This window comes from Sycon ciliatum, chromosome 1, assembly GCF_964019385.1.
Source record: "Sycon ciliatum chromosome 1, ocSycCili1.1, whole genome shotgun sequence".
Lineage (NCBI taxonomy): Eukaryota > Metazoa > Porifera > Calcarea > Leucosolenida > Sycettidae > Sycon > Sycon ciliatum.
Window position 1 is genome coordinate 22,867,394 of NC_088643.1, and position 25,991 is coordinate 22,893,384.

General features: G+C 46.7%; 1 protein-coding gene across 1 annotated transcript; it reads right to left on the reverse strand.

The window, feature by feature from the left end:
* Positions 1-2,610: 2,610 nt before the first annotated feature.
* Positions 2,611-25,056, reverse strand: LOC135818472 (dimethylglycine dehydrogenase, mitochondrial-like). The gene is made up of 14 exons (XM_065331860.1): positions 24,774-25,056; positions 22,334-22,571; positions 21,056-21,154; positions 19,993-20,271; positions 18,527-18,808; positions 15,182-15,407; positions 14,036-14,382; positions 12,476-12,685; positions 11,030-11,184; positions 9,525-9,748; positions 8,410-8,567; positions 7,752-7,814; positions 5,316-5,462; positions 2,611-2,850 (listed from the first exon to the last, which is right to left on the reverse strand). Exons 1-14 carry the CDS (start codon positions 24,821-24,823, stop codon positions 2,671-2,673), a joined length of 2,658 nt encoding a protein of 885 aa, XP_065187932.1. The 5' UTR covers positions 24,824-25,056; the 3' UTR covers positions 2,611-2,670.
* Positions 25,057-25,991: the final 935 nt, after the last annotated feature.

Consider the following 25,991-nt stretch of genomic DNA (forward strand, 5'->3'; position numbering starts at 1 on the left):
GCGTTTGTGATTTTCGGAGCGTCCCTGTTGATATTTGATGTCCTCACTTGGTTGATGACACACTCACAAATTATCAAATTCACCTCCAATGCCATCCAATCTGCGTTCCGCGATACATGTACAGTGAACGGTGTTGAGGAAAGCCATGCAGCAATAAAACAGTCGAGACTCCCAAGCAGAGGATACAATTCTCGCAACAGCGTATTGAAGTACGAATTGTTCTAAACAATTTTCAAGACACAATTACAAAATTTGAAGTGCGTCTTGAAACGTGTTTGAAGTGCTTCGATGTATTTACCTTCGATCTCCCTGAATCGATCCATCCACAGCTACCTGACGAATTTGCCAGTCAGTGCGGGAGTTGATCGAGCAAGTTATAATTATTTGAAGGTCGCGAGATGTCAGTGGCACTGGCAGGAAATCTACACAAGCGTGTTCTGAAATAATTTTCTAATACTCAGGCATGATTCAAGAGCGGACTTTGATTTCTCCCTTCTTATGGTACGAGCACCAGTCGACATTGCATTCTTGGAAAATCTTCTGCGAGTGCTGCCTTCCCCTTTCATAGAAAGAACGAGTGAAGAGGGACACTAGCAGCAGGTTCTAGCAAGGTCGCCAGAATTGCAGAAACTGTTACTTTGCGAGAAGACGTTTCCTACAACCGTATTAATCGCACAAAAATCATCGCTACCGAAAAATTTACTGAAAATCTACACTTTTCAAACGATGCGCGCGCAGAGGGTGTGAGCCATGGCGGCACCTTAAAACTCATTTCGGCCTATACCAACTCACAAAGTACTGATTATAATTATTATGACAGTTGTATCCTATTGTCCTTTGGCTTTGGCTTTGGAGGTGGATTCACGTGATCATGGTTATTGAAGTCAGCGTCGAGATGTAGGTTTACGTCTGTGTCCGAGGATCGATGGACCCCCAGCGTCTTGCGTCTCTGGTGATACTCTTGTCCACGAATGGACTATCCATGGGTTCTGGCAGATATGGTGTCGTTCACAATGTGTTCAATGATGTCACTCATGTCAGTGATGATGAACTGGTGTATCGTGTATTGATTGTGTTCCTTTACTACGGTAACTAACGTTACTTCTAATCAGGGAGTCGTAAAAGCCCTTTTACGACTCCCTGCTTCTAATAGTAACACATGTACGGGGAGTTCTGATTGAACCTCGATGCCTCTAAGCTACAGTTACAGTTATGTACTTATACGTTATCACTCCCTTAGTATTCGGACTCACATAGATTTTTGCCATACCTAAGCAGTCAAATATACCTGCATATTTCACTCCTTTTAATAGGGCTATATTGACTGCTTATAATTATTTGCTTAGGGGTTGCGCAGTTGAACGGTGCCCAGTGCAGCATTAGGGAGGTTCCGGAGTACGATTTTTCGTGCCAAAATCCGTGGAGGCTCTACGGATTTTTTATACGTCGTTTTCGAGCAGTGAAAAGTTCCGGGGTACGGAACTTATGTGTTTGCCGTCATTGCCTAGTTAACGATCGCAAACACGTCACATTCCCGCGCTATGCCTTTTTTATTTTGAAAATTGTACCGAAATCAAAACTTCCCGCGAAAAATCGATGTTTCTCGTACCAAATTTGTACGCGAAAAATCTTTCTGCACCCGATGACGCAAAATCTCCATACGAAGCATGGTTCGTATGAAAGCCAGTCCACACGGATTCTCGTGCCGAAAAATCGTATGGAGCACGCCTGGAAAAAATCCGTAGCGCCCATACGGATTTTGGCACGGAAAATCGTACCCCGGAACCTCTCTATTGTCACCGCATGAGTAGGTGGTGGTGCAACGGTTGTGCAATCATAAAACCGGGATTCATGAGGTTATCGTTTTGGAATTTGAAATACGGACTGTTTGTCGTGATAAATCTAATATTGACTTCGTACTTGGTCAGTATAGGAAATAAAAACCTCGTAAAAGACCTCGGCTTCGCCTCGGTCTTTTACTCGGCTTGTATACTAGTGATTATCACTCCCTTAGTATTGACTCACATAGATTTTTGCCATACCTAAGCAGTCAAATATTCCTGCATATTTCACTCCTTAGGGCTATATTGACTGCTTATATTTGACTGCTTAGGGGTCGCGCAGTTGAACGGTGCCTAGTGCAGCATTGTCACTGCATGAGTAGGTGGTGGTGCAACGGTTGCGCAATCATAAAACCGGGATTCACGAGGTTATCGTTTTGGAATTTGAAATACGGACTGTTTGTCGTGATAAATCTAATATTGACTTCGTACTTGATCAGTATAGGAAATAAAAACCTCGTAAAAGACCTCGGCTTCGCCTCGGTCTTTTACTCGGCTTTTATTTCCTATATTGACCTCGTACTCAGTCAATATTAGATACATATTCGCCCATATTCACTCGGCTTCAGGTAATATTATATACTTATCATAGCCAAAGAGTACAATGCAGAATCTACTCTCTGGTGTCATAAATTCATAAGCCAGAGTGTGGAGCTTCGCATCGCTTTGGGAAAACGCTGTTTGCATCGCTTCCGCTATACATGTACTAGTCATGGAGGCGACCCCTGTACACCATTGTACACGGTTGTATGCCCTTCAACACGAAACGTGCAAACGAGTGATATAGCTATTACACAAAGACCAAGGGATGGTGACTTTACAACACAGTTCAGTTCCTCAGGTGATCGGCTTTCACAGGCGGCGCAATGACAACGCATCGCCGTAGCTTGCCAATGACGTCAATCTCGAGCTCGAGGCCCTCTTCGGCAAGGAATGGTGGGACGAATGCAAACGCAAGGCCATGACCAACTTGGTATCCGTAACAGCCGGAGGAAACATGACCGACGACCTATACAAAAGCACCAACACATTCAAGTCCAGAATGCAGTTCAGTACCAGAAATCACAGGAAACAAATAAATTCTGTGTATCGCGATGGCTGAGGCTTCCTTGTGAGCTGCATGCTTCGGACAGAATTGGTCGTGTGAAGCCGGTGCCAATAGGGATTGGTGGTGTGAAGCCGGTGCCAATAGGACCTCTTCACACTATTACAGGCACAACTCAGCCTATTAAAAGTCACACCTTTATAGAAGTTTCTAAGACAACTATTGGTGCAAGGATCTGGCGGGAAGCCCAAAAAGCTGCCCAAGCCTTTCAGACAGTGTGCTGACTCTTGTGCAAGACAACTATCCTGCATGTATCGTACTTTTCACCAGGCAGTCGTACAAACTGTGTATGGCTTCCTGCTTTCACACATTCACTTGCGTAATACTGCGGCACGTTGCCCGTATGTTGCATGTGAAACGTCCTTGCAGTAGTCTGAATGCAGGCTTCGGACAGGTCTGATGGACTTCTGCACTGAACTAGCGCTGCACGTGGTGCGAAGACTCGTGTGACGCCGAAACGGAAACACTAAGCACAGTAGCTGCCTTGAAGTCAGCCAGGGAAGTGCTGGCGTGCGCATGGTGTCATGCATCACCTGGCAAGCTGCAGCTAGCTATTCTCCGTATTTCCAGAAGCAATAGCCTGATCTACTTTTTCTTCAATCAACCCCTACATGTAACGTGTTGTGCTCGCTGAAATCCGACCCAAAGTGCACATTAGGCGCCCTCAACTTGCACGGCCCTGGATGCCCTGGAAGTGGTACGAATGCTGCTGGACGTACACATGTACACGGACAGTGATGTAATCCTGTCCCCACAGGATACCGCGATTCTGCGGACGCGCAATTTTCCACGCTATTGGCTTTCATCCACGTTTTCGAAAAAAAAAATGTTTGCATAAAACCCGCGTTATCCATGGGAATGCCCAAGAACATAGTACATTATGTTGAAAATGTACTACAAAGCCGAACCCGCGCATGGCTTTGTACGACAATGTTATACTTGCATGAAACTGTACGCTAAAGTTGTACCAATGACAGATAACGTGTGCATAGTGACCGCATTATACCGCATAATCCTGCATATTTGCCGCATAACGGCCTGTTTTCTCCCGCAGCGTTTAATATGCGCATAATTTTAGGATTTTGTCCGCGTTAAGCGGGATTCACAGAAGCTTTTTTGCGATGCGACACGCGATGCGACAGACGCGAAACCGGGAAAACCCCAAATCGCAGCCATGTCGCACCCCACGCAACTGCCGCAACTGGGCCATCGCAGAAGTTGAGCTTGGCTCAACTTTTGCGATGCGATGCGATGCGACAAGCGATTTGGTGTAAGATTTTGACCTTTTCTACAGCAAAGTTGTACAAAGGTGCAAGAGTTGCCTATAAATTTTTACAAGTTGTGTCAAACCGCGCGAATATCATGGTGACGTACCCAAATCAGCAAAACTTTGTCGCATCGCTGACTTCTTCTGTGAATGGTATTTCGCGAGTTCGCATCGCACGCATCCATCGCAGATCGCGTCGCATCGCGTGTCGCATCGCAAAAAAGCTTCTGTGAATCCCGCTTTATTCTGTGGGGACAGGTAATCGGAACTAGACCGCGAGGGCGTCAGTTTTGCACTTTGGGCCGGATTTCAGTGATTTCAGTGAGCGCAACAACTGTACATGTATGCCTACCTTGGTCCTGCATTCAAGAAATCTCATCAACGTAGGCAAAGTTGGCCATTGTTTCAATGCAATCTTTTCATGCTCTCAAAAAATCAAAGAGTCCTTCATAAAAAAGCAAAATATAGACACATATAGAGGACGGGCAGGTTTCTGTTCCGTAACTTCGGGTTCCACGATGGAGAGATCGTCAGAAATCCGATCAGATCTGATCATCACTCTATCGTCAAACTCACAGTTACAAATAGAACTGCAGTTCTCTGGTGCATGGCTATGCTCCGTGTATTTCTACACATTGAGCACTGTAAGGCTGGTGGACTGCACCGTCGTGGTACGGTCTACTCTCGATTAGTGAAACACCCAATCTTGGAGACAAAAATGCGTGACTTACATGTATCACCGAAACGAGTGCGTGACTTACATAAATATACTGTATACACATACAAAAGTACACGTCGCCCAGATTACAAAAGTGCTCGTGCATGACTTAAAAACGTGTGTGACTTATCGCTAGTAGCCTAGAATAAGAAAGATACAGAGAGAGAGAGAGAGAGAGAGAGAGAGAGAGAGAGAGAGAGAGAGAGAGAGAGAGAGAGAGAGAGAGAGAGAGAGAGAGAGAGAGAGAGAGAGAGAGAGAGAGAGAGAGACAGAGAGAGAGAGAGAGAGACAGAGAGAGAGAGAGAGACAGAGAGAGAGAGAGAGAGAGACAGAGAGAGAGAGAGAGAGAGTACTGTGCCAATGTTAGCTATCACTGTCACCTACCTTGCCGTCGCAATACACTGCCTCCATGCCGTCCGGGTCTGTTTTCCCGTCATCTTCCAGCACCTTCAGCATCACCAGCTTCTCTTTGCTGCCTGCGCGAAGTTCGTGCTCCAGTGCTGCCATGCCAATGCACGCTTGCACGTCCGGCTAAAGCAAGTGTAGACCAGATACGGATCATGTATACTAATAATGTTATTGGTAACGGTGGACAGGCTAACAAGTAACAGCACACTGGGCCATGAATCGCATACAAACTGTACTGTGAACGCCAGGTGTAGCCATACCATGCTGGCTGTGCCGAGCACTGGTCTGCCTACACGGGTTCAGAAAATGGGTACTGCATGAATGCAGTTAAAAAAAATCCTAGTACATGTACCTACAACCAGTAGTATAGCTGTGACCATTTCATTAATGATTCATTGGTAATTCCTGCCCCGCAGTGCTTCTATGGATGTGGACTCCACAGTAGCATAAGCACTTGCTACACTACATGTATAGAGGTTACGCGATTATAATCATTGGTTGAGAATGTGATGACATCATCAGTTGAGAATGTGATTACATCATCAGTTGAGAATGTGATCACATCATCAGTTGAGATGCTTTGGCAAAGCCGCAGCACAGTGATGCACTGGCTCAACTTGCGGCGAAACCATGGAAACCGCCAACTCACCAACATGAAATCATTCGCATAACCTCGAAGTTATGCGAACGGTTCAGTTCAAGGAGTGAGGCAGCAGCTTTTCCTAATGGGCACTAAGTGATAAGTACACAGCGTGAGTCAGTGGATTTTCTCATGGGCGTTATCAAGAGTACATAACCCCAAGAGTGTGCAACTGCCTGCACAACCTCTATGCAGTGCTGTGAAGGCAGAACTTCACATCACGTGACATGGTTCAAAAGGTTACACTGGCAAACAGTGCAACGTGATCACAAGAGAGTTGTACCCAAAGCTGGGTTTCGTACAACCCTGTATCAATCATGCACGGAGTGCAAATAATGTGTACGGGTTCATCACGTGATGTGAAGTTCTGCCACCGCAGACCCCATAGCTGGAGTTGCACACTCTTTGGGGTTATGTACTCTTGGTGTTATGTATGCAGCATGAGTCCCTAGAACAGAGTAAGACTGGGTGCAGGGCTGTGCCGCGACTTCGCCACCAAAGCATCTCAACTGATGGTGTATTCGCATGACCTCTCTAGTAGCTGTGGATTCAGCGCGGAAGTGAAGTCCGGCACCTGCACGCTTCCCACAGTTCACTACAGGAATCATGGCGGACGACGTGCTAGATCTCTGTGCATCGCTTCTTTGAACCATGCATACAGTGCATGCCAAGCCATTGCCGGCGATGCTGAAAGACGTGCACTGTATAAGACACAGATAGTCACTGTGCGGCACAGGTTGCAAGCATCATTGATGTAAAAAAAAAGTCGGAGATCATATAAAGATGCATTAAATGATACGATGCAAGGTGAACGCATGTAGTTACGTATTCGGGTGTACACCGCATCAAAGCTGTACATTTTTGGGCTGAAATACATGTACCGTATATTCTCTATTATAAGCGCCGTGCTTCTATTTTTTCAACACCCCTCTACCCCGTGCTTATATTGGAGACCGCGCTTATATTGGAGACCGTGCTTATATTTTTTCAACCTATACATCTATACAGAGCAAGAAGACATACATGCTAGATATCATGCATGCAGCATTGATTTCCACCAGCACCGTGCTAATAATAGAGACTGTGCTTATAATGTTTCGAAAGGTGCTCACAGTGTGCTAGTATTAGAGACTGTGCTTATAATAGAGAATATACGGTATCATGCATTCTTTTGTGCGGAAACGCAAGGGTCAGATGTCACTTGCAATCTATCCACCATTGTACAGTGCTGTTCAATGAAATCCAGTCTTGAAATCCAGTCTTGTCACTCAAGTACGCAATGAAATCCAGTCTTGAAATCCAGTCTTGTCACTCAAGTACGCAATGAAATCCAGTCTTGTCACTCAAGTACGCAATGAAATCCAGTCTTGTCACTCAAGTACGCAATGAAATCCAGTCTTGTCACTCAAGTACGCAATGAAATCCAGTCTTGTCACTCAAGTACGCAATGAAATCCAGTCTTGTCACTCAAGTACGCAATGAAATCCAGTCTTGTCACTCAAGTACGCAATGAAATCCAGTCTTGTCACTCAAGTACGCAATGAAATCCAGTCTTGTCACTCAAGTACGCAATGAAATCCAGTCTTGTCACTCAAGTACGCAGTGAAATCCAGTCTTGTCACTCAAGAACGCGCCGGACGTTGCAGAGCCCTAGACCTGCGAACACAGAGCTGCGAAATGATGCAAGGCGCACACTTGACTCACGCAACCGGATTTCATTGAGCAGCGCTGTAGTTTCCTGTGCAAATGTCTGGAGCTGAAGCGATCCTTACCTCTACGTTGCCTCTCACAAATGACATCATGTCGGATTCCACCATAGTGTTGTCCTTGCTCATCTGTCGTCGAAAGAAGATGAAAAACCAGCACAGCCACACAACGCACTCAATCGAAGTACTGTCCAGCACAGGGCACAGGAATAGATAAGTTACCATGCCAGCTGCATACTGTGGGTATAATGGTACTCCATGCACATGCCGAATAGTTGAGTTACATGTACCATGCCAGCTGCATACTATGGGTATAATGGTACCCCATGCACACACCACTGTGGACAAGCAACGACTGAAGCAGGCCACACTGCTTCCCCATACCTGTGCTTGGTTTGGACCTAAACATGATCGTTCCGACACAGGCCCGGTTGGCACACCGCCACACTTGCCTACTTATGGGAGGCTATAAGAAAAGTATTATCATGTGAGCATCTAACTGTCCACTACCAAACCGTATCTCATAAATCACATCTGAATACAGGTTGCACCACCGGCATGTTTAGGCGGCCTCTGTCATAATATTAGTTTCAGTGTGTGCATTGCGTAAGAAGTCTTACTCGACTGGAAGTCCGTCCCCTTCACGCCCTTCTTTGTCTTAGGGATTATTGTAAGAACGTGTGACCTATATTCGGGGAGTTACGGTAGACGCACACGTGCCTACCTCAGCTCCCCACGCTCGGAATCCTTTCTCCATGCGCAGTGAGTTCATAGCGTACGTGCCAAAGTCATCCACGCCGAGATCTGCGCCTAGCCGATGCACCGTGGCGTGCAGATCAACAACGGATGCCTGCGGACAGTGAACCTCCCAGCCGAGCTCACCTTCAGGAGGACACCACAGCACCACAATCCAAGAACGTGTATCAGTATAGAGTAGTACAGTCATCATATAATTATGCGATAATGCCATACTAGAAGTTTAAGGTGTTTTTACTACAGTCCCTTTCAAAACTATAGACGCGTAGGGTTTTTGAAATATTTCAAATTTGGCTGAAATTTTTGAGAATAGTTTTCGGAATATTGCTCGGGTCCGCTCCACAATTACTCTCATATAGTTTCTAAACGATTGGATAACAGACGCCCAATTTGGAAAAAATTATGCACAAAGTGATCACAGATTTTATGTGGTATAGATGCTGGCATAATGGTTTTTGCCTAGGTACGCGTCTATAGTTTTCAAATGGACTGTAGGTGGCATCCAAGCGGCCACTGGCTAAAGGTCCAACTCAATACAAAGCATGTGAGTACAATGTACATTGTGCAATGGTCATATAAAATGCTGTCTGATGTTCGCTCCAATGAGTGAAACTTCAAGTTGCAGCCAACCAGGCCTTGCTCCTCCAGTGTGTGCGTATATTGCTCTGCACATTTTGCGTATTGAACGCTAGTCTATTCGAGCTGCCTTGACCAGCCATGATCATGCCGACTACAGTATAGATCCGCTTCATCTAAGGCTTTCGGGTATATCTGGTCTTTCATCCACACCAGGCAAACAGTTCTCTGACCAAAGGTGGCTGGATAGGCTGTGGTTCCACTGTTTCTCCTTGTGTACTTAAAGCATACAGTACTGTCCGGTGCAGAAGAGCTGGGGGAGGGGGGGGGGGGGGGGGGCAGAGTCGCAGCCTAGACCGATCTTATTTTATGTGCTACAGTGTATGCACACGGTTGAGACACTGGGTGTACATCAGCATGCTGTGCTTGGTGAAATCCCATCATGTGGGCCGTTCTTCGGCGCCCGGCAGTACTGTAATAATATGACTCACTGCGTAACCCACTGACCTGTGTAGGAGATCCTGATCACGTCCATCTCCACGCCGCTGTTATTGGTGAGTTTGCGGTGTGACATCAGCTTCCACGTGTCACGCGAGAACTCCGTCCCCGGGAACAGGCGCTCCATCAGCCGCGGTGACTTGGGGCCAGCAATGCCTAGGCAAGACAACTCATCAGTGGTGTTCCGAATGGCAACGTTGCAGTGTTTGGGCATATTTAACCCTTCCAGCCACCTGACAGCAGCAGACATGCACATGCAAATGTACACACCCGACACAGTGGATGCGACGTACACGTAGAGCAAGGGAAAACAAACCAGACTTCACCACGGAAGATTTTCAAAGTGCAGTTAATACATTGTACTCGGCAGGCGTGTGCGACTCAGCTACTATAGACTACTGCATCAGGGGCGTCGGAGCCGGTGCGGCAGGTGTAGCCAAACCCACACCAATAATTCTATCTCGGATACTGAGCCAGTAAATGTCCTTTCCTCCTTCTCTCATACCAGCCACCTTCACTTCCTTTCCCCAGGAGACTCCCTTTGATAGGCATCCATTTGCCTCCGAGGCTGGAGAATCCTTGAAAAACATATAATAGCAATCAATAATATCAATATAAATAGAATTAAAATTAGGGATGAAACGATCATCCATTTCTTCTTATCGAGTACCGTTTATTATTAACGATCGAGTTATCATAAAACGAGTATGCTGAATTTGTATGACAAATATATTTTACTGGTCTCCGGGGAATATGTGCATGACACACCGGATCCCAAAAGTGCGAAGGTGCCTAGAAAAAGGTGTGAATTTTGTCACCTTGGATGACGCGTGCTGGAGTTGACTATGCAGACAGTGCGACTTAGCTAGTACTATGCACATGTACACTGCACATGTACAAGTCGTGCATACTCGATAACAGCATAACGAGTAGCGATCACAGAGATAACGAGTAAGTTCCGAGTAATCGGTATAATCGTTTCATCCCTAATTAAAATAGAAGAAATCACTTTTTGAAGAAATAAAATATGGGCTATTTGGGCGCAATAAAGTTGTGAACGGTACCAGTCGGCTGTTCAATAATTCAATAATCTCTCCTTCTCTTCTCCTCCATACGCTCTCAGCCGATTACCCTTAGTATTCGGGGCCAATTACAATTCTCAGCGGGGGAGGGTCTCCCGACCGACCGCCTCTTCATGGCAGCACTGACCAATGTGGAATGCGTTCCGATGCCGCTGTATATCGTGGGGAGGGAGGAGAGGGGGTTGCAACAAGAGCCTTCATACAAGTTTCTATCAAAATAGCTACCCTCTCCTTCCCGTCCGTTAACGACAAAATCAATCAATAAGAAAGTACAAGTAGACTTATATCCAAAGAGAGCTTTAAATCCAGAGTCAAACATCTGCCGCAGATTTTCAAAAGGTGCCGTATGATTCTAGCTTCAGCTGCAGCTTCAACCTCAGAAGATGTGATATAAGGCTTGTCTCCTAACACCAGCGACTGAGCGTTTCTCACCTGAGATCGTGCAGCTCTGAGCCTCCTCCCGTAGTCAGCATGTACTCCCCACCACTGCCGTCCTTGGCCGTAGGCACAGTGCACGTGACAGTCATCTCGGACATGACGCGGCCGTTATGTGTGAGCATGTGCGCCAGGCACGAACGGCCTTGGGTCTAGGCACAGGGCACATGCAGCACAGAGCCAGAGTAACTGTATCCGATCTTTAGCGGCTCCACAGCTGAAAGGGGGGGGGGGGGGGGAGGTATGAAATGGGTATTATCATAGTTGATGAGAGAAGTATGGATATCATACTTCTCTCATCAACTATGATAATACCCATTTCATACCCCCCCCCCTTCATAAAATTAATACCTACTGTTTTCTTTCCTTTCATTTCATCTTCTTTTCCGTTCCTTTCTTCTTCATACACATTTTAAACATTTTCATCATATTGTGAGAGCCGTGGGCCAATAGCCCCGGTGAGAAGGCAGTCTTGCCTGTTCATATGGTGAAGTAAAATAAAGAAACAACAACAACAACAACAACAACAACAACAGCTGCTCAACCATTTCTCCTAGAACAGGTGGGTAGAATGGTGGGCACTAGACTGCATGTTACAGAGCTGCATCCCTACAGTCACACGGGTCATGCATGCTGTTGTGACCTGCATGGCTCACCGGGCATGCCGCGATCTCACACTCACAAAGGCTGAACCGGCCTCGGCATGTCCGGTGTGCCGCACAGTGGATTCATGCTCCAGAAGATGACTGCAGTAAGTGCCGTGAAGCACGGGCCTAGTGCATCGCAGCCCTATGCATTGGTGCCAACTTGACATTTAAAGGGGCTACTAGTACTGTAGTAGGGAACAAAGAATCGTATAGAGTACGGCGAGGACTCGTTCATGAGCTAGTATGATGGTTAGTGATCGTGTTCGACAAGAGATCGTTACGTGCATTTGTGTATGCCTGGTATACGCACGGTTATTACATGACTGGAAAAAAAGCGCAAGTGCAAACCGCAGACACTCAGTATCCATACTGTGAAGAGTACGGTACTGTACAACACTACGAGTGCAAGTTAGTTAGTAAGTTGCGCCGAGTCAACCAGTACAGTACCTGCAGAGACTTCCATGCAGCACTATGATAACAGTAGCTTTTGATTTTCTTTGTCCTGCAATTATTTCCCAGTTATTTGCAGTCTCAAATGTCCCCTCGGGCCTGTACATAACTGTGCTCTTGTTCATATTTATAGCTGCAGTTAGGCCAATGTTCCCAAAACGGAACATATGTTTCCCTTAAAGAGTACTCGATAGCTCATTCATTAGCACAACTACCCGTTCGTTAGTTAAAGAGTAATCGCTTGTCCCTACGGAATAGTCTGTCGGATCTACTCTCACCGGTCATGAATGTCTATCGTTTCGGACATCACGTGATGACAGTAATATTCGAGTTCCCGCCTACCCACCTTTGGAATTCTGTTGGCAAAGGCCAGATTCAGGAAGCGGTACGAGTCCTGGCCGGACACCGTGAACGTGGCAAACGACGAGAGGTCAATCACACCGACGTTCTCCCGCACCAGACGGCTCTCCCTGCCGACCGGCTCAAACCAGTTGGTGCGGTGGAAGCTGGGTTGGTAGCCGGGCGTGTCACCAGGTCGCTCAAACCATAGAGGAACCTGGCCCCACAAAGGTGGAAGAGAGGCACACAGAGGTAGAACAACAGCAACGTTACACAGCTGCACATTTGGACCATTGAATGGGGAGGAGAGGGAGGGGGGGGGGTATACTTTCTGGCATTTTTCTCTGAAAATTGCCACCCGCAGCCGAAGTCCTTGTACAATCCTATTGAGTACAGCGTACTATTAAAACTACTTGAAGCAGATTTAAAATACTACGGTGGAATATGTGCCATTCCTCTCTTTTTTTGTGTGGGGGGGGGGGGGGCTGACCCCCCCCTCCCTATGTGCCATTCCTCTCTTTTTTTGTGTGGGGGGGGGGGGGGCTGACCCCCCCCCTCCCTCCCTATGTGCCATTCCTCTCTTTTTTTGTGTGGGGGGGGGGGGGGGGCTGCCCCCCCCCTCCCTCCCTGTGATTTTTATGTAAGGCATAGCTGACTGCGTAGTAGTGGCTTCCATTTATTCGACAATCATTATGAGAAGGTTGTGGACAACTGGTATACATAAGTATACTAGTACATACAACTACGCTCTATATGGGAAAATAACAGCATCTTTTTAAAAGTTTACCCATATTGGGCTCGGCCTCCCAGGGCTAAAACACATTTTGGCCGCATTAAAATCTCAGCCTGTGTGCCAGGCTGCTGCCTGTATACACTGTCACACTGAACCTTGCAAAACAAAATTTCAACCGCAACAAATTTTCGGCCTAAATTAGCCGACAATAAATGTGGTATTACGGTAGTGGATAGTTGCTTCATAACCCGTTCCCATGTGGTTTCTTCATAACCCGTTCCCATGTGATTTCTTCATAACCCGTTCCCATGTGATTTCTTCATAACCCGTTCCCATGTGGTTTCTTCATAACCCGTTCCCATGTGGTTTCTTCATAACCCGTTCCCATGTGATTTCTTCTTCCTTTCTCTTTACAAAATAAATGTGCGCCGGATATTAATTTTGTTGATTCAGTTACAGTATGGCGGAGATGTTCGAGGTTGAGTAGCTCAAATGCAAACGAAACCTGTGACTATCCCAATAGCAATAGAGCAGCACTACAGTAAAGTGTGTAACTAAAGACCACCGACCGTGACTACAGCATAGCGACCAGCCTGGTACTACAGACCACTTCGCCGGGCGCGGACGGTCTCACACTCATATACGGTTGTGCAGTGCAAACCTCTAACTAAGGACCACCAGCCACTAAAGACCGCTTTCTCTGGCCCCAAGGGGTGGTCGTTAGTCACATGTTTTTCTGTATATGCAGCAATGACCCTGGACACAGTGTAACTGTCACAATAGGCAGAGCATTCCAGCGTTGCAGCCGGCAACGCAACGACATCACCACTGTACCTCAAATCCTGCCTTGAAGCCGAATCGAGCACCACGTTTCTGCAGCGATGCGTAAAGAGGACCCGCACGTTTCGTCGGCCTGCCGCCAAAGCGTTCCTCCTTAACATAGGCATACGAGTTGTTCATCCCATACGTCTCTTTCGTCTTGTTCATGATGTATGTGGGATCGTCGCTCCAGTTGCCGTAGCGAGCCGGATCAGTTTCTGTCAGGTCATATGGCGGATAGCCATTCCTGATCCAATCGGCAAGATACCTGCCCAGGCCTCCGCCGTGGATAATGCCGTAGCTGAAGCCAACAGCCAGCCACATACCCGGCTGACCAGGCTTGGGTCCAACCATCGGCATGCCTGTGCAATACCATAGGTATTTCAAACACATGCAAATGCACACACACACACACACACACACACACACACACACGCACACACGCACATACATTCAATTATTATTATTATTACCGTAAAGTACCGCCAGAGCGCCCCACCATCTCGTCACGGACCTTGTACAAACATTGCGCATTGTGCAGTCAATCCGTACCCAGTTTACCTTCGAGCTCCACATAAAAGCATACCAAGTGTGACCTTAGTACACGAAGGTTCTCACATCGTACAAACTTAGTAGCATTCTGCCATACGATTTTCTTCCCTTGGCTGTAAAATCAAGGTGGGGCGCTCTCGCGAGTCTTTACGGTATTATTATTTTAACTCGGATACTGAGCCAGTAATAAAATGTAAAAAAGAGAAGAAACATGGGGATAGTTGCTGCATAACTCGTTCTCATGTGTTTCTTCTCTTTTTTACATATTATTATTATTATTATTATCAGCCTTTTCGCGTTGACTTCACCAAGCAAGTTTGGGTAGTTTTCGCTTAGGCCTAATGGAATGAAGAATGAGGAGCGAGATCATGTCAAGGGAGGCAGAAATCATACTGCACGAGGCTCTCCGCAGAAATCATACTGCACGAGGCTCTCCTCACTAAGATACTTCTACCTATACAGTTATATAACGTTACATGTAATTCTTTTAAAATAAAGTGATCACACCGCAGGGCAAACTGTCCGTGGAAGTGCAGCATTGGTGAAGCCACAGTACCAATCTATACGTACTAACCATCTCTAATGATAAGCCATGCACACCACACTTACCGTCAGGAGCAAACGTAATGGGCCCTGCCACTGTACGAATGATGGGAGCCTTGCCGAACGCCGGGAATCGGTTCACAGCCATCTCCAAATTAGGCCCGATCCTGTCCAGGTCGTTCTCGAACAGTTCCTGGCCAAATCCGGGTGTGACACGGTCCAGCAGCCAGCTCTCCTCTAGTTTCATGCGCTCAGGGCGTTCATACGGACCCACGAGCAGCCCGTCGCGCTCCTAATACAGGATGCCGGGTAACCACACAACAGTAAAACCGTCATTGAAGTATGCATTATTGAATGGCTGAATGATATCGTTCGCAATTCTATAATAATTATAGTCATTGCCAAAAACATCCAGCCAATCCCGGTACACAGGGACACAGTGGTATGGTATGCGTTCACGGCAGTGCTTCATGGTGGCACAGATACAGTGGCATGCATGCATTACTGTGCCAGTTCTGCACTGACTCAGTGAGTGTATGCAGGGACATGGTCAATGCATGCACTACTGTGCCAGCTCTGCACTGACTCAGTGAGTGTATGCAGGGACATGGTCAATGCATGCATTACTGTGCCAGCTCTGCACTGACTCAGTGAGTGTATGCAGGGACATGGTCAATGCATGCACTACTGTGCCAGCTCTGCACTGACTCAGTGAGTGTATGCAGGGACATGGTCAATGCATGCACTACTGTGCCAGTTCTGCACTGACTCAGTGAGTGTATGCAGGGACATGGTCAATGCATGCACTACTGTGCCAGTTCTGCACTGACTCAGTGAGTGTATGCAGGGACATGGTCAATGCATGCACTACTGTGCCAGTTCTGCACTGACTCAGTGAGTGTATGCAGGGACATGGTCAATGCATGCAGGGCCGTAGCAGGCGGTCCGGCAGGTCCGGCAGCTGCCGGACCTGCCGGACTACCAAAAAGAAAAAGAAAGAAAAAAGCGGGAGCTCACACATGTGCGCAGCTCCGGATGTACATACATGTATGTCCACCCATGACTGTGTATAATAAGTAGAGGTTACGAGGTAGTACAGAGCGGCATGTCTTGTACCATGGCAGGAGGAGGAATGGCAGGAGGTCATACAGTACACACGGTACAGGACAACGCTCACGTACCAAAGATATTCCATTGCAATGCTCTTTCTTCTCTTCCAAAGGTCTATTTTGGTTCTTTTATCACATGCATTTAGATACTGTTGCTATGCCTTCATAGGCTTCAACAAGTAAAGTTCTGTTTGGACAGACACAACATGCTAATGCCCTTTTCCCTGACTCATGCAGAACATCCTTCTTCCTTTTCTCGCCCTATGTCACTCTGCATGGTCACGATTACATACGTCATGTATATGTTGTACATGTACCGGCATACTAGTATGTATGAGTGTGGGCTCGGGGGGGGGGGGGGGGGGGGGGGAGCATCGAGGTCGGATCTTGCCGGATCAACCAAAATGGGGCTGCTACGGGCCTGGCATGTGCAGTGCACTACATCACAGTAGTGCCTGTAGTGCATGCGGCCCTGCATGTACAGCCAGCATGGCCCTAGCAGGATGTGTTTGGGCGACGACTGTAGATCACTGAAAGGAGCCGGTAGTTTTTAGTGTTGTGTTGTTATCCTGTGACACAGAGCATCACACAGCGTGGGCCGAAGTTAGTTCAACCTGTTGACTTTCAATGATTAAGCCATTGGTCCAAACTGCAGCCACACAACGTCTATATCTACATCTGCATCATCAGCACACGCTACGGAAGTCCGAACGGTCCGGCGATTGCAACTCCGAGTTTCACGCTGGACAATCATCAGGCAGCACTTGCTGTGTTAACAAGCTGTGGCTGCAGCTGGGCATTGAGCATAGTTTGAGCATTGTTTGAGCAGTGGAAATTGCCCACTGTATCTACTAGTACATCTCTTCATGTAAATACACTTGATGGCTAAACAGAGGATCAGCTAATCACCGATACAAATCTAAACCATACATGACGTGAAGCTGTGTAGCCATGGCCAGTACTGTCCGGAGTGGGGGGGGGGGTTAGCTGCACTTTAAACGCATCATTGAAAAACCTCAAAAGTGTCACTGTGGCTTAGACTCCTAATGTTGAATGTGACATGACCAGCGCTACACTGAGCCTTCCATGTTTATAATGCATGCCATGATATATGGTGACATGCGATTACTTTTCATGTACTGCAATCCATTATCGCACTAGCACAAAGCTGCTATTATGTTGTCAGATCAGAGTGAAGGACAAACTAGGAAACTTTTGCTAGAACTTCAGTCGTGCTTCCCAACTTTTCACCATTGGTAAGGTCTTGTACGTACCAGTACCCATTTTAAAAGTCAGGATGGCCAAGAATTAGAAGTCAGATATGCGGTTTATATTCCGAATGTCAACAAAAGGAGGATGTCCGGCCCGAAGCCTGGGGAGTGCAGCTTTAACCCGGTGCCGGTAACTCTCTGGAAAGTATGTTTTTGTACTGTGTAGCGATATACAATCCTGTACTGTGTAGCGATATCATACTTGCCAACCCCTGGCAAACAGTTTCCTTGACAGTGATGACGCTTTCCTTGATTTTGCCCATTTTTCCTTGATTTGCAATTTCTACATCATAATTGTGCAAAATGTTGTATATGACATCATAGTGACGTCACCATGACCACAAAACAAATAGTACAGCATGTACGACAAAAAAGTACTTTTTCATGCGCTAACTCAAACGTTCTCGCTCGCTAGACCTTCGTTTTAGCCCAGCACTGCGTGAGCGAGCGTCCAAAACACTGAAAATCAACAAAAAAGGTGTTGACGGACATTTTCGAAAATCTGGTAGATGTTATAACTTTTCCGGTATACCGGGAGGAAAGAAAGTTTTCCTTGATTTTCCCGGAAATTCCGGTAGGGTTGGCAAGTATGCGATATACAATCCTGTACTGTGTAGCGATATACACGTAGTGCACTGCGTAACGTGGGCTGTGTGTGCACAATGCAGCAATGCCAAGTTGGCCGCGGCATGCTATGCACTGGGCGTCGGTTTTTTAGTTCTTAGTCACAGTGTGAGAGATCCCATGATGTGAAATAGCACATTTCTGGCCACTCTTCGTATGGCACACGGTGGCACTATACATTACACTTCGGGGATATCATCTAGTAGCATCGGATTTTGATTGGAACTTCACACTGCAGTTTGGATAAGAAGAACTAGTGCTATTGCAACCAATCTATACTTGTCTTGTCATTAAGTGTTCATGCAGATTAAGATTTGACTGTACAAAAACTGCTTCAGGCAACAATCAGGATCATAGTAGTTCTTTGCTAGATAGTAGATAGGCTGCGAAGCGTAGAAATCACTCACCATACGTATGTAATAGGAGCCGTGCAGATCTCGCACCACTGGCATTTCCTTCTTCAGCGCCTGCACCTCCGCGAGCGTGTCCGTGATGCAGTACTGGTGATGGCCTGGTATCAGTGGCAGCTTGGCACCCGTGCCCTTGCGTCCATGCTGGAGCAAGGCGTCGAGCTCTCGGCCCCAGAATCCGGCGGCGTTGACGACGTGGCGGCACTGGATGGAGCCATTCGGTGTTGTGACCTTCCACCTGAAACCTTCACTGCCAGCCATGCTCTCCATGTCAGTCACCTAACACACACACACACACACACACACACACACACACACACACACACACACACACACACACACACACACACACACCATCACAGTAATACATAGCCACGCACTCCAGTAGAGGCTGGTGCTGTTCATTGAAATGGACTCGGACAAATGCCAAGCAGTACACTCGGCCGACTCTGTGCTTCACAGAACGTCTGACTACACCATCATGTTCTAGGACAGAGGCATTGCACGATTTTCACTGCCAAGAACTAATATTCGGATCAAAACCGCAATATACAATAAATTGTCAACAACGATGACAACGTCGATGATGACGACGACAATAACGGCAACAGCGACAGCAACAGCAACAGAAACAACAACAACACCACCACCTACGCCGCCGCCACCACCACCACCACAACCACCACCACCACCACCACCGCCGCCACCACCACCAACACCACCACCACCAACAACAACAACAACAACAACAACAACAACAACAACAACAACAACAACAACAACAACAACAACAACAACAACAACAACAACAACAACAACAACAACAACAACAACAACAACAACAACAACAACAACAACAACAACAACAACAACAACAACAGCAGCAGCAGCAGCAGCAACAGCAGCAGCAGCAGCAGCAGCAGCAGCAGCGGCGGCAACAGCAGGAGCTCCAACAGAACAATCCAAGCTACAAGCATTCAAGTGCTCTGGAGACCTGCCACCATTCATTATTGTGAATCAGAGAGCCTTGTGACTTGTATCATAGAGAAACACAACAATTCATCACAGTGGCTGGGCGAGCCCAGGTTTTCCAAACTTCATTTAGACCTGCCAAAATGAAGGGAGAAAATCTCCATGTAACGTGAACGGGGTACACTTCGGTGGTACCTTTAGAGTCTAGACCTATCCAGAGCTCGTCATAGTCCATGCAAAACAAAGATGTTTAAAAATATTAAATTAACAACGCTTCTCTCAGAATTTTACGATGATACTCCCAGAATTCTATTAATTACTGCATAGTCATTGTCGGTGCTGTCAGTATCAATGATGCGACTTCCAGAATTAACATTACTCACAGAATTTAACGACTCTACTCTCAAAATTAATGATGCTACTTTCAGAATCAAAAACGCTACTCCCATAAATAAGCAATACTACTTTAAGACCATACCAGCCATTCATACCTCTGTGTGTGTGAAGATCTTTGCACCGTGTTGCTTGGCACCAGCACCCAACGCCATGGTCACAGAGTAAGGATCAATGTAGCCATCGTGTGGATTGAAAAAGCCACCGATAATGCCGTCGGGATTGATCAGCGGGCACTTCTCCACCACCTCGGCCGCGTCCAGGATCCTTGCAGGCGCTGGATACCAACTCGCCCTGCTCAGGTGCTGTCGGAACTCGTCCATGCGCGTGCCTGTTTCCGCAAGTCGCAACGAACCACAGCGATGCATGCCGACAGCCTAAACACACACACCCGTGTAGGGCAAGGGAAATGGATAATTAATGGATAATTAATGGATAATTACTCATGCAGTATCCTATGTGTATTACGCTGAACGTGATGAGAGAGTCAGGACAACGGAACACACATCACTTGACAAGAGGCTTGTGGAAGCTCACAAAGGCACCCGAACACAGTCACATGTGCTAATACGTAGCTACGTCCCTGTTCCATCCTCGTCGCTAGCTCGTCAGATCTGCCTCGTGTTGGGGAGGTAAATGCGACAGCGGAGAGACGATTACTCTCGCTATATTGAGCTCATTGAAACGAGAGGTCTCTAAAACTTGCTAGACCTACGACTATGATCAGAACAGACTGCTAGTATGGGCTCCCATTGCTTTTCATTGCTACGCACGGTGCAACTCTCTGCTGCCAGAGCATCCACATCTCGTGGCAGTTCACAAAGCAAAAGGCATTTCTAAACCTGCAGCTGTGACTACAGTACTGCCGGGCGCCGAAGAACGGAGCGCCGAAAGAACGGAGCGCCGAAGAACGGAGCGTCGAAGAATGGAGCGCCGAAGAACGGAGCGCCGAAGAACGGAGTGCCGAAGAACGGCCAGGCTAGAATTTCGTCAATCACAGCATACCAATGTATACACGGTGACTCAACTGCCCATAGGCTGTAGCGCATGGAAATAAGAACGGTCTAGGCTAGGAGGCTGACACCCCAGTTCTTTGGCGACCGACAGTACTGTAGTGTCTCTTAGCCCATAGCCTGCTGTACCCTAGTTTGTATACGTTACCTGTCCTGTTTCCTTCTCCAGTTGCGTGTAGAGTGTAAGGCTGTCATAGTGCACACGTCGCATGTTCACGCCAGGATGGAAGGTGGTGGTGAGGCCAGCCTGTCAAGACAGCGCAGTCGCGGCAATGATTAGCAAGAACTTAACTCGGAGGAGTGCGCAACCATATCACAGATAGATGTGCACACACACACACACACACACACACACACACACACACACACACACACACACCAGACCTCAGACATGCCCATCGCGGAAGCGATGATAGCGAACAGCTATGTTAGACATAGCAACTTGTGCTGGGATTACACCATTCAACAGCTTGCAAGGCTGATGAATTGACCGCCACTATTTTTAGCCTGGTATCCACCACACAGCTGTTTGAAGTGACTATTTCTGGCCAGTGAATCCCTACACACACACACACACACACACACACACACACACACACACACACACACACACACACACACACACACACACACATACATGTACATGCACGACACACACAAACATACACACACATAACGTTACACACACAAACAAGCAAACAAACACACATAAACACTTATACTTGTATTTGCTCACTGTCAAAACTGGTCACGTGGGTCTCCCCGGGAGAGGGGAGAGAGACTCAAAAGGAATATCGGAAAGATGACTCAATTGGCTTTTGAATCGCCCAACGGCTGACACCCCCCGAAATCCCCAAACTATGGGTGGACCTGGAAATGATCCCACTTATGGGCTCGTTACACCTCAGTAAGTGGGTGATAACAAGGTGCAGAAAAAGCACTGACGGGATCAGGGTATCCGACCCGGGATCCAACTGCAAGTACCCCTGCCCCCAGTGAAGGTAGTAATTGCTACTAGTGATGGTGGGTGGCTAAATCAGAGTGGATCTGATACTTCGAAGTAGAAGCTTCACTGGCACCATCGATTGCACAAGAATTAATCTAGCCAGAAGCAGTCCATGGTTAACAGGTATGTATACTTCAAATAGACAGAATTATCAACCCTGAAACCAACAAAGGTGGCAAGTACAACAATACACCTTCAAGCAGCCGAGCCCGTTGGCAACAGACCCAACACTATCTGGCATAAGTGTACCCACCAACCGAACTAGCTGGCACACACACATTATATCCCCGTAGACGCCTTTTGTCCTTTGATCACCTGCACGCATAGCGGACGTTAAAGCATTTTTGTCCCCCAGAAAACTTCCTAACAACCAAACCACAGTGCTGACTTTCAGCAATACATTCACTACCTTTCCCTTACGGCATGCCAAGTTGACCCTGCCGTCAATTCAGACTTCTCCAGCAGGACAACCTCGGGACAGGCACCGATGCCATCGATTGGGACAGCACGCGGCGCATCCAGCTTTGCCAGGTGATAGGCTATACTAGTGCCGACGACTCCACCGCCTATCACCACAACGTTTGCTCGGTCCACGGTGAGCTCCGCACTACTACTTGTAGCAGTGCGAGAGGGCTGCATCCGAGCAAGGGGACTGGGCCTGAAGAGCAACAAGACACACAATAAACAGCAGGTGTCTTAACCGAAATTCGGGTACAGTCGTCCCTCTTTAATCCAGCACCTTACTTTGAAGCATAAACCAGAACCCTCTATAAACCAGCACAATTTTCAGCAGCTAGAATTTCAACTTCATGCACATTGCAGCAGTAAATCAGATTTGTTAATCCATCACCCTCCCTAATCTAGCAGAATTTCCGGAGCACACATGGTGCCGGGTTATAAAGGGACCTCAATATCACAAATCTAAATTGCTGCTCGTGTATGTGGCTAGGCGGCAATGAGCATACAAATAAGTGGATGAGATATGCTCGGTCTGGTAGCCACCCAGCTTTTATTCAGGCAGCGTGACCAACTGCAGGTCAAGATATCAACACAAAATGCCGCAGATACACAACAGATCTGCCGCTGGTCAATGTTAATCGCTCCCGACTGCCGTGGAATTCTCAGAAAGGCTGTTTTCCTTGGCTGACAGCTATGTGTTTGGACATTGATTCTTCTGCTACAAAATTACTACTGCACTTGTTTGTCACACTCAAGAAAAGAACAAATTTTAGGCTCCTCACAGTCAACATTATCAAAGCTTTTCACGAGAACATGTACTTTCACAGCCCTCTGATCAGGTGGGATATAGGCAAAAAAACTGATCAAGTACAATGATTTAAATACAGCAGACATGTATGTGATAGAAACAGCACAACGAAGACTTCACTTGCCAGAACAACCCAGTTAAAATTCACAGGTATTAAATAGAGCGGGGCAAGCAGCAGTACACTGTGACCCTGTACAGCTTTTCCATCGTCCAACGCACCACAAATGCGCTCTCCAGCCGACCTCGACACGTTGCCACAGCACGCCACCACCAGCAGCAAAGCGACACATCACGGTTGGTACTGAATTCCTTCATGAGTGTGGAGGTCAGCTGGAGAGCGCAGTTGCGGTGTGGTGGACGATGGAAAAATCGGTATACCAGGTATAATCAGAGTAATGAAAACTTGGATTGGATTGGAAGGTTGTTGGTTTGCGCTTCGTAGATGTGTTGGAACTAGGACGGTGCCAGGTCGTCGAATGTCTCAATATCCTTGTCAGTTTTGTGCCTTGTTGTCGCACTAACTGACTGTATTATTATTTCGTTACCTTGGTGGACTGTTAGTCATAACTAGTAACTTCTAGGTTCTTTTCTCTTTACCGAAATCAGAGTAATCATAGCGTATGGTAAATATATTTCTTTTCAAAGAAATTTGCTTCGTTTGCACAACGAAATAGTGGCAGCGACTTCGGTGACAATAGGCCTATTTGACACTTTTATTTTGTGCTGATGATTTACAATAAATATGTGCAAGTAGCTAGCTGGACACTCAGATGTATGCTCCCCTGGAGACATAATTATTGTAGTACTAGCCCTCTTCACAGTGTACTAGTGGCAGTTCACCACTGCCTGCTGGCGACCTTACTCATGATACATACATGTATAATAATGATATGAGTCCATTATGTGCAATTCACCGAGCTGAGTGGGTATGATTATGATTGCGTGGAATATCGAGAGCATAGGATTGGACATACAATGATACAATAATAAGTATCTAATATTGACTGAGTACGAGGTCAATATAGGAAAGAAAAGCCGAGGCGAAGCTGAGGTCTTTTATTTCCTATACTGACCAAGTACGAGGTCAATATTATATTTATCACGACTGACCAAAGCATGTGTTCAATCGCTAAAAAGGAGTCAAATATAAGCGGTCAATATAGCCCTAAGGAGTGAAATATGCAGGAATATTTGACTGCTTAGGTATGGCAAAAATCTATGTGAGTCAATACTAAGGGAGTGATAATAATAATTATCACTCCCTTAGTATTGACTCACACAGATTTCGTACTCAGTCAATATTAGATACATATTGTAAATTGTACGGATCTCTCCACACGTTCTTTTTCAATCATTTTTATTGCATTTAGCTGTTGTTGAAGCACATCGCCTTTGGACATTGTCTATTACATGTACTGATAGGAACTGTATTACTAATAATGACCGGGTGCATTAGCTCACAACGACCAGTCAGCCTGATATGAAGTGTATAGCGTTTTTCTATTCCACTACAATAATATTATTAAATGCTGGATTCCTAGATCAGAAGCAACAACAACAAAAATGACATGCAGCTCACAAGTCACTTCTAACCTTGCAGCCATCGGGCCCAATAGTCTCTGAGCCCATCGTAGCTGACTCATGTTGACTGCAGCTTCAGTCAGAGCGCGCTAGGAGGAGACGACGACGCAAACTCTGAAGCTTTGCTCGTTTCACCAACGGACAGCGGCTGCACCCAGTGAGAGTGGCGGGTCAATGGCCACGTAAAATCGTTACGAGTAGATTCTACGGAGTAGGTCTACAGCCTGTACAGGATCCTAGGACGAACCTTTCGGATTCATGCACGTATACGGTAATCGTTCTCACTCCACTGACTGCAGTCTACACTATAAAGTACTAGTACTAGTATTATGACTTGTGCAAGTAGTTGTTGTGGACACTGGACAGTCTCCTTGTTCATGGTTCTGAGCAGATCTACACAATGATTGTCATGTACACAGACTAGACATGACAGCTCAGGCCAGCGTTTGTTGATTTGATCTGATTTTTATGTTCGTGTTGGCCCTCTCGAAAAAGTGACGCCGAGTCCGACATGTAGATCTACAGACTACAGTCAATAGTCAGTAGGATAGGTTAGTGTGATCGCTTGATGCCATTGCGAAAATGAATGGTCGTCAGTGCATTGTCGATTCTATCTAACGCCGGTATAAACGGTAGATAGAATCGACAATGCACTGGCGTGACGATGGTCGCCGGACGCCGCCACGGCCACGCCTCCGTCATACCCACACTAACGACATTGTATCACAGTGTAGTTGTTGTAAGTCGCACTACGATTACGTAAAGATGTCCGTCTGGAATACATTATTTTTGTCTATCGAAACCAGCCGTTGCAGCAGACTACAGTGCAGACAGCCGTACAGTACAACAAATCCAAAGCACATCAAATAATTATAACAGTTGTCAACTACTTGAGAAAACGTTTGACAAAGCAAAGTAAAAGCAGGGAACCCGAACTGTGCTTGTCAAAGTGTTGCTTTTCGCAATCTAACATCATTCTATCAGTGCAAGCTCAGTGACTCCCCCCAATACTAACTTATCTGAGCGTAACTTTTGGACCGTTTGGTGTCCTAGGCTTTGGCCGATTTTGGTGATCTTGGTGATCTTGGGTTGTGAACTTTGTAAAGTAGTCTGTATGCACTGAACACTGGTACAGATATATCCGTACTACATGTATGGCACTCAACGGGTCAAAACATGGACACACACACACACATATACACGCACACACGCACACACGCACACACACAC

What these genes read in the sequence shown, in the direction of transcription:
- LOC135818472 (XM_065331860.1), bottom strand. Translation starts at nt 24,823, where the DNA reads ATGAGTCAGCTACGATGGGCTCAGAGACTATTGGGCCCGATGGCTGCA. An exon ending in CATTACGTTTGCTCCTGACG is followed by an intron (nt 14,383 to 15,181) that starts GTAAGTGTGGTG and finishes GGTATTGCACAG; the next exon opens with GCATGCCGATGGTTGGACCC. An exon ending in CAGTGTATTGCGACGGCAAG is followed by an intron (nt 2,851 to 5,315) that starts GTAGGTGACAGT and finishes GCTTTTGTATAG; the next exon opens with GTCGTCGGTCATGTTTCCTC.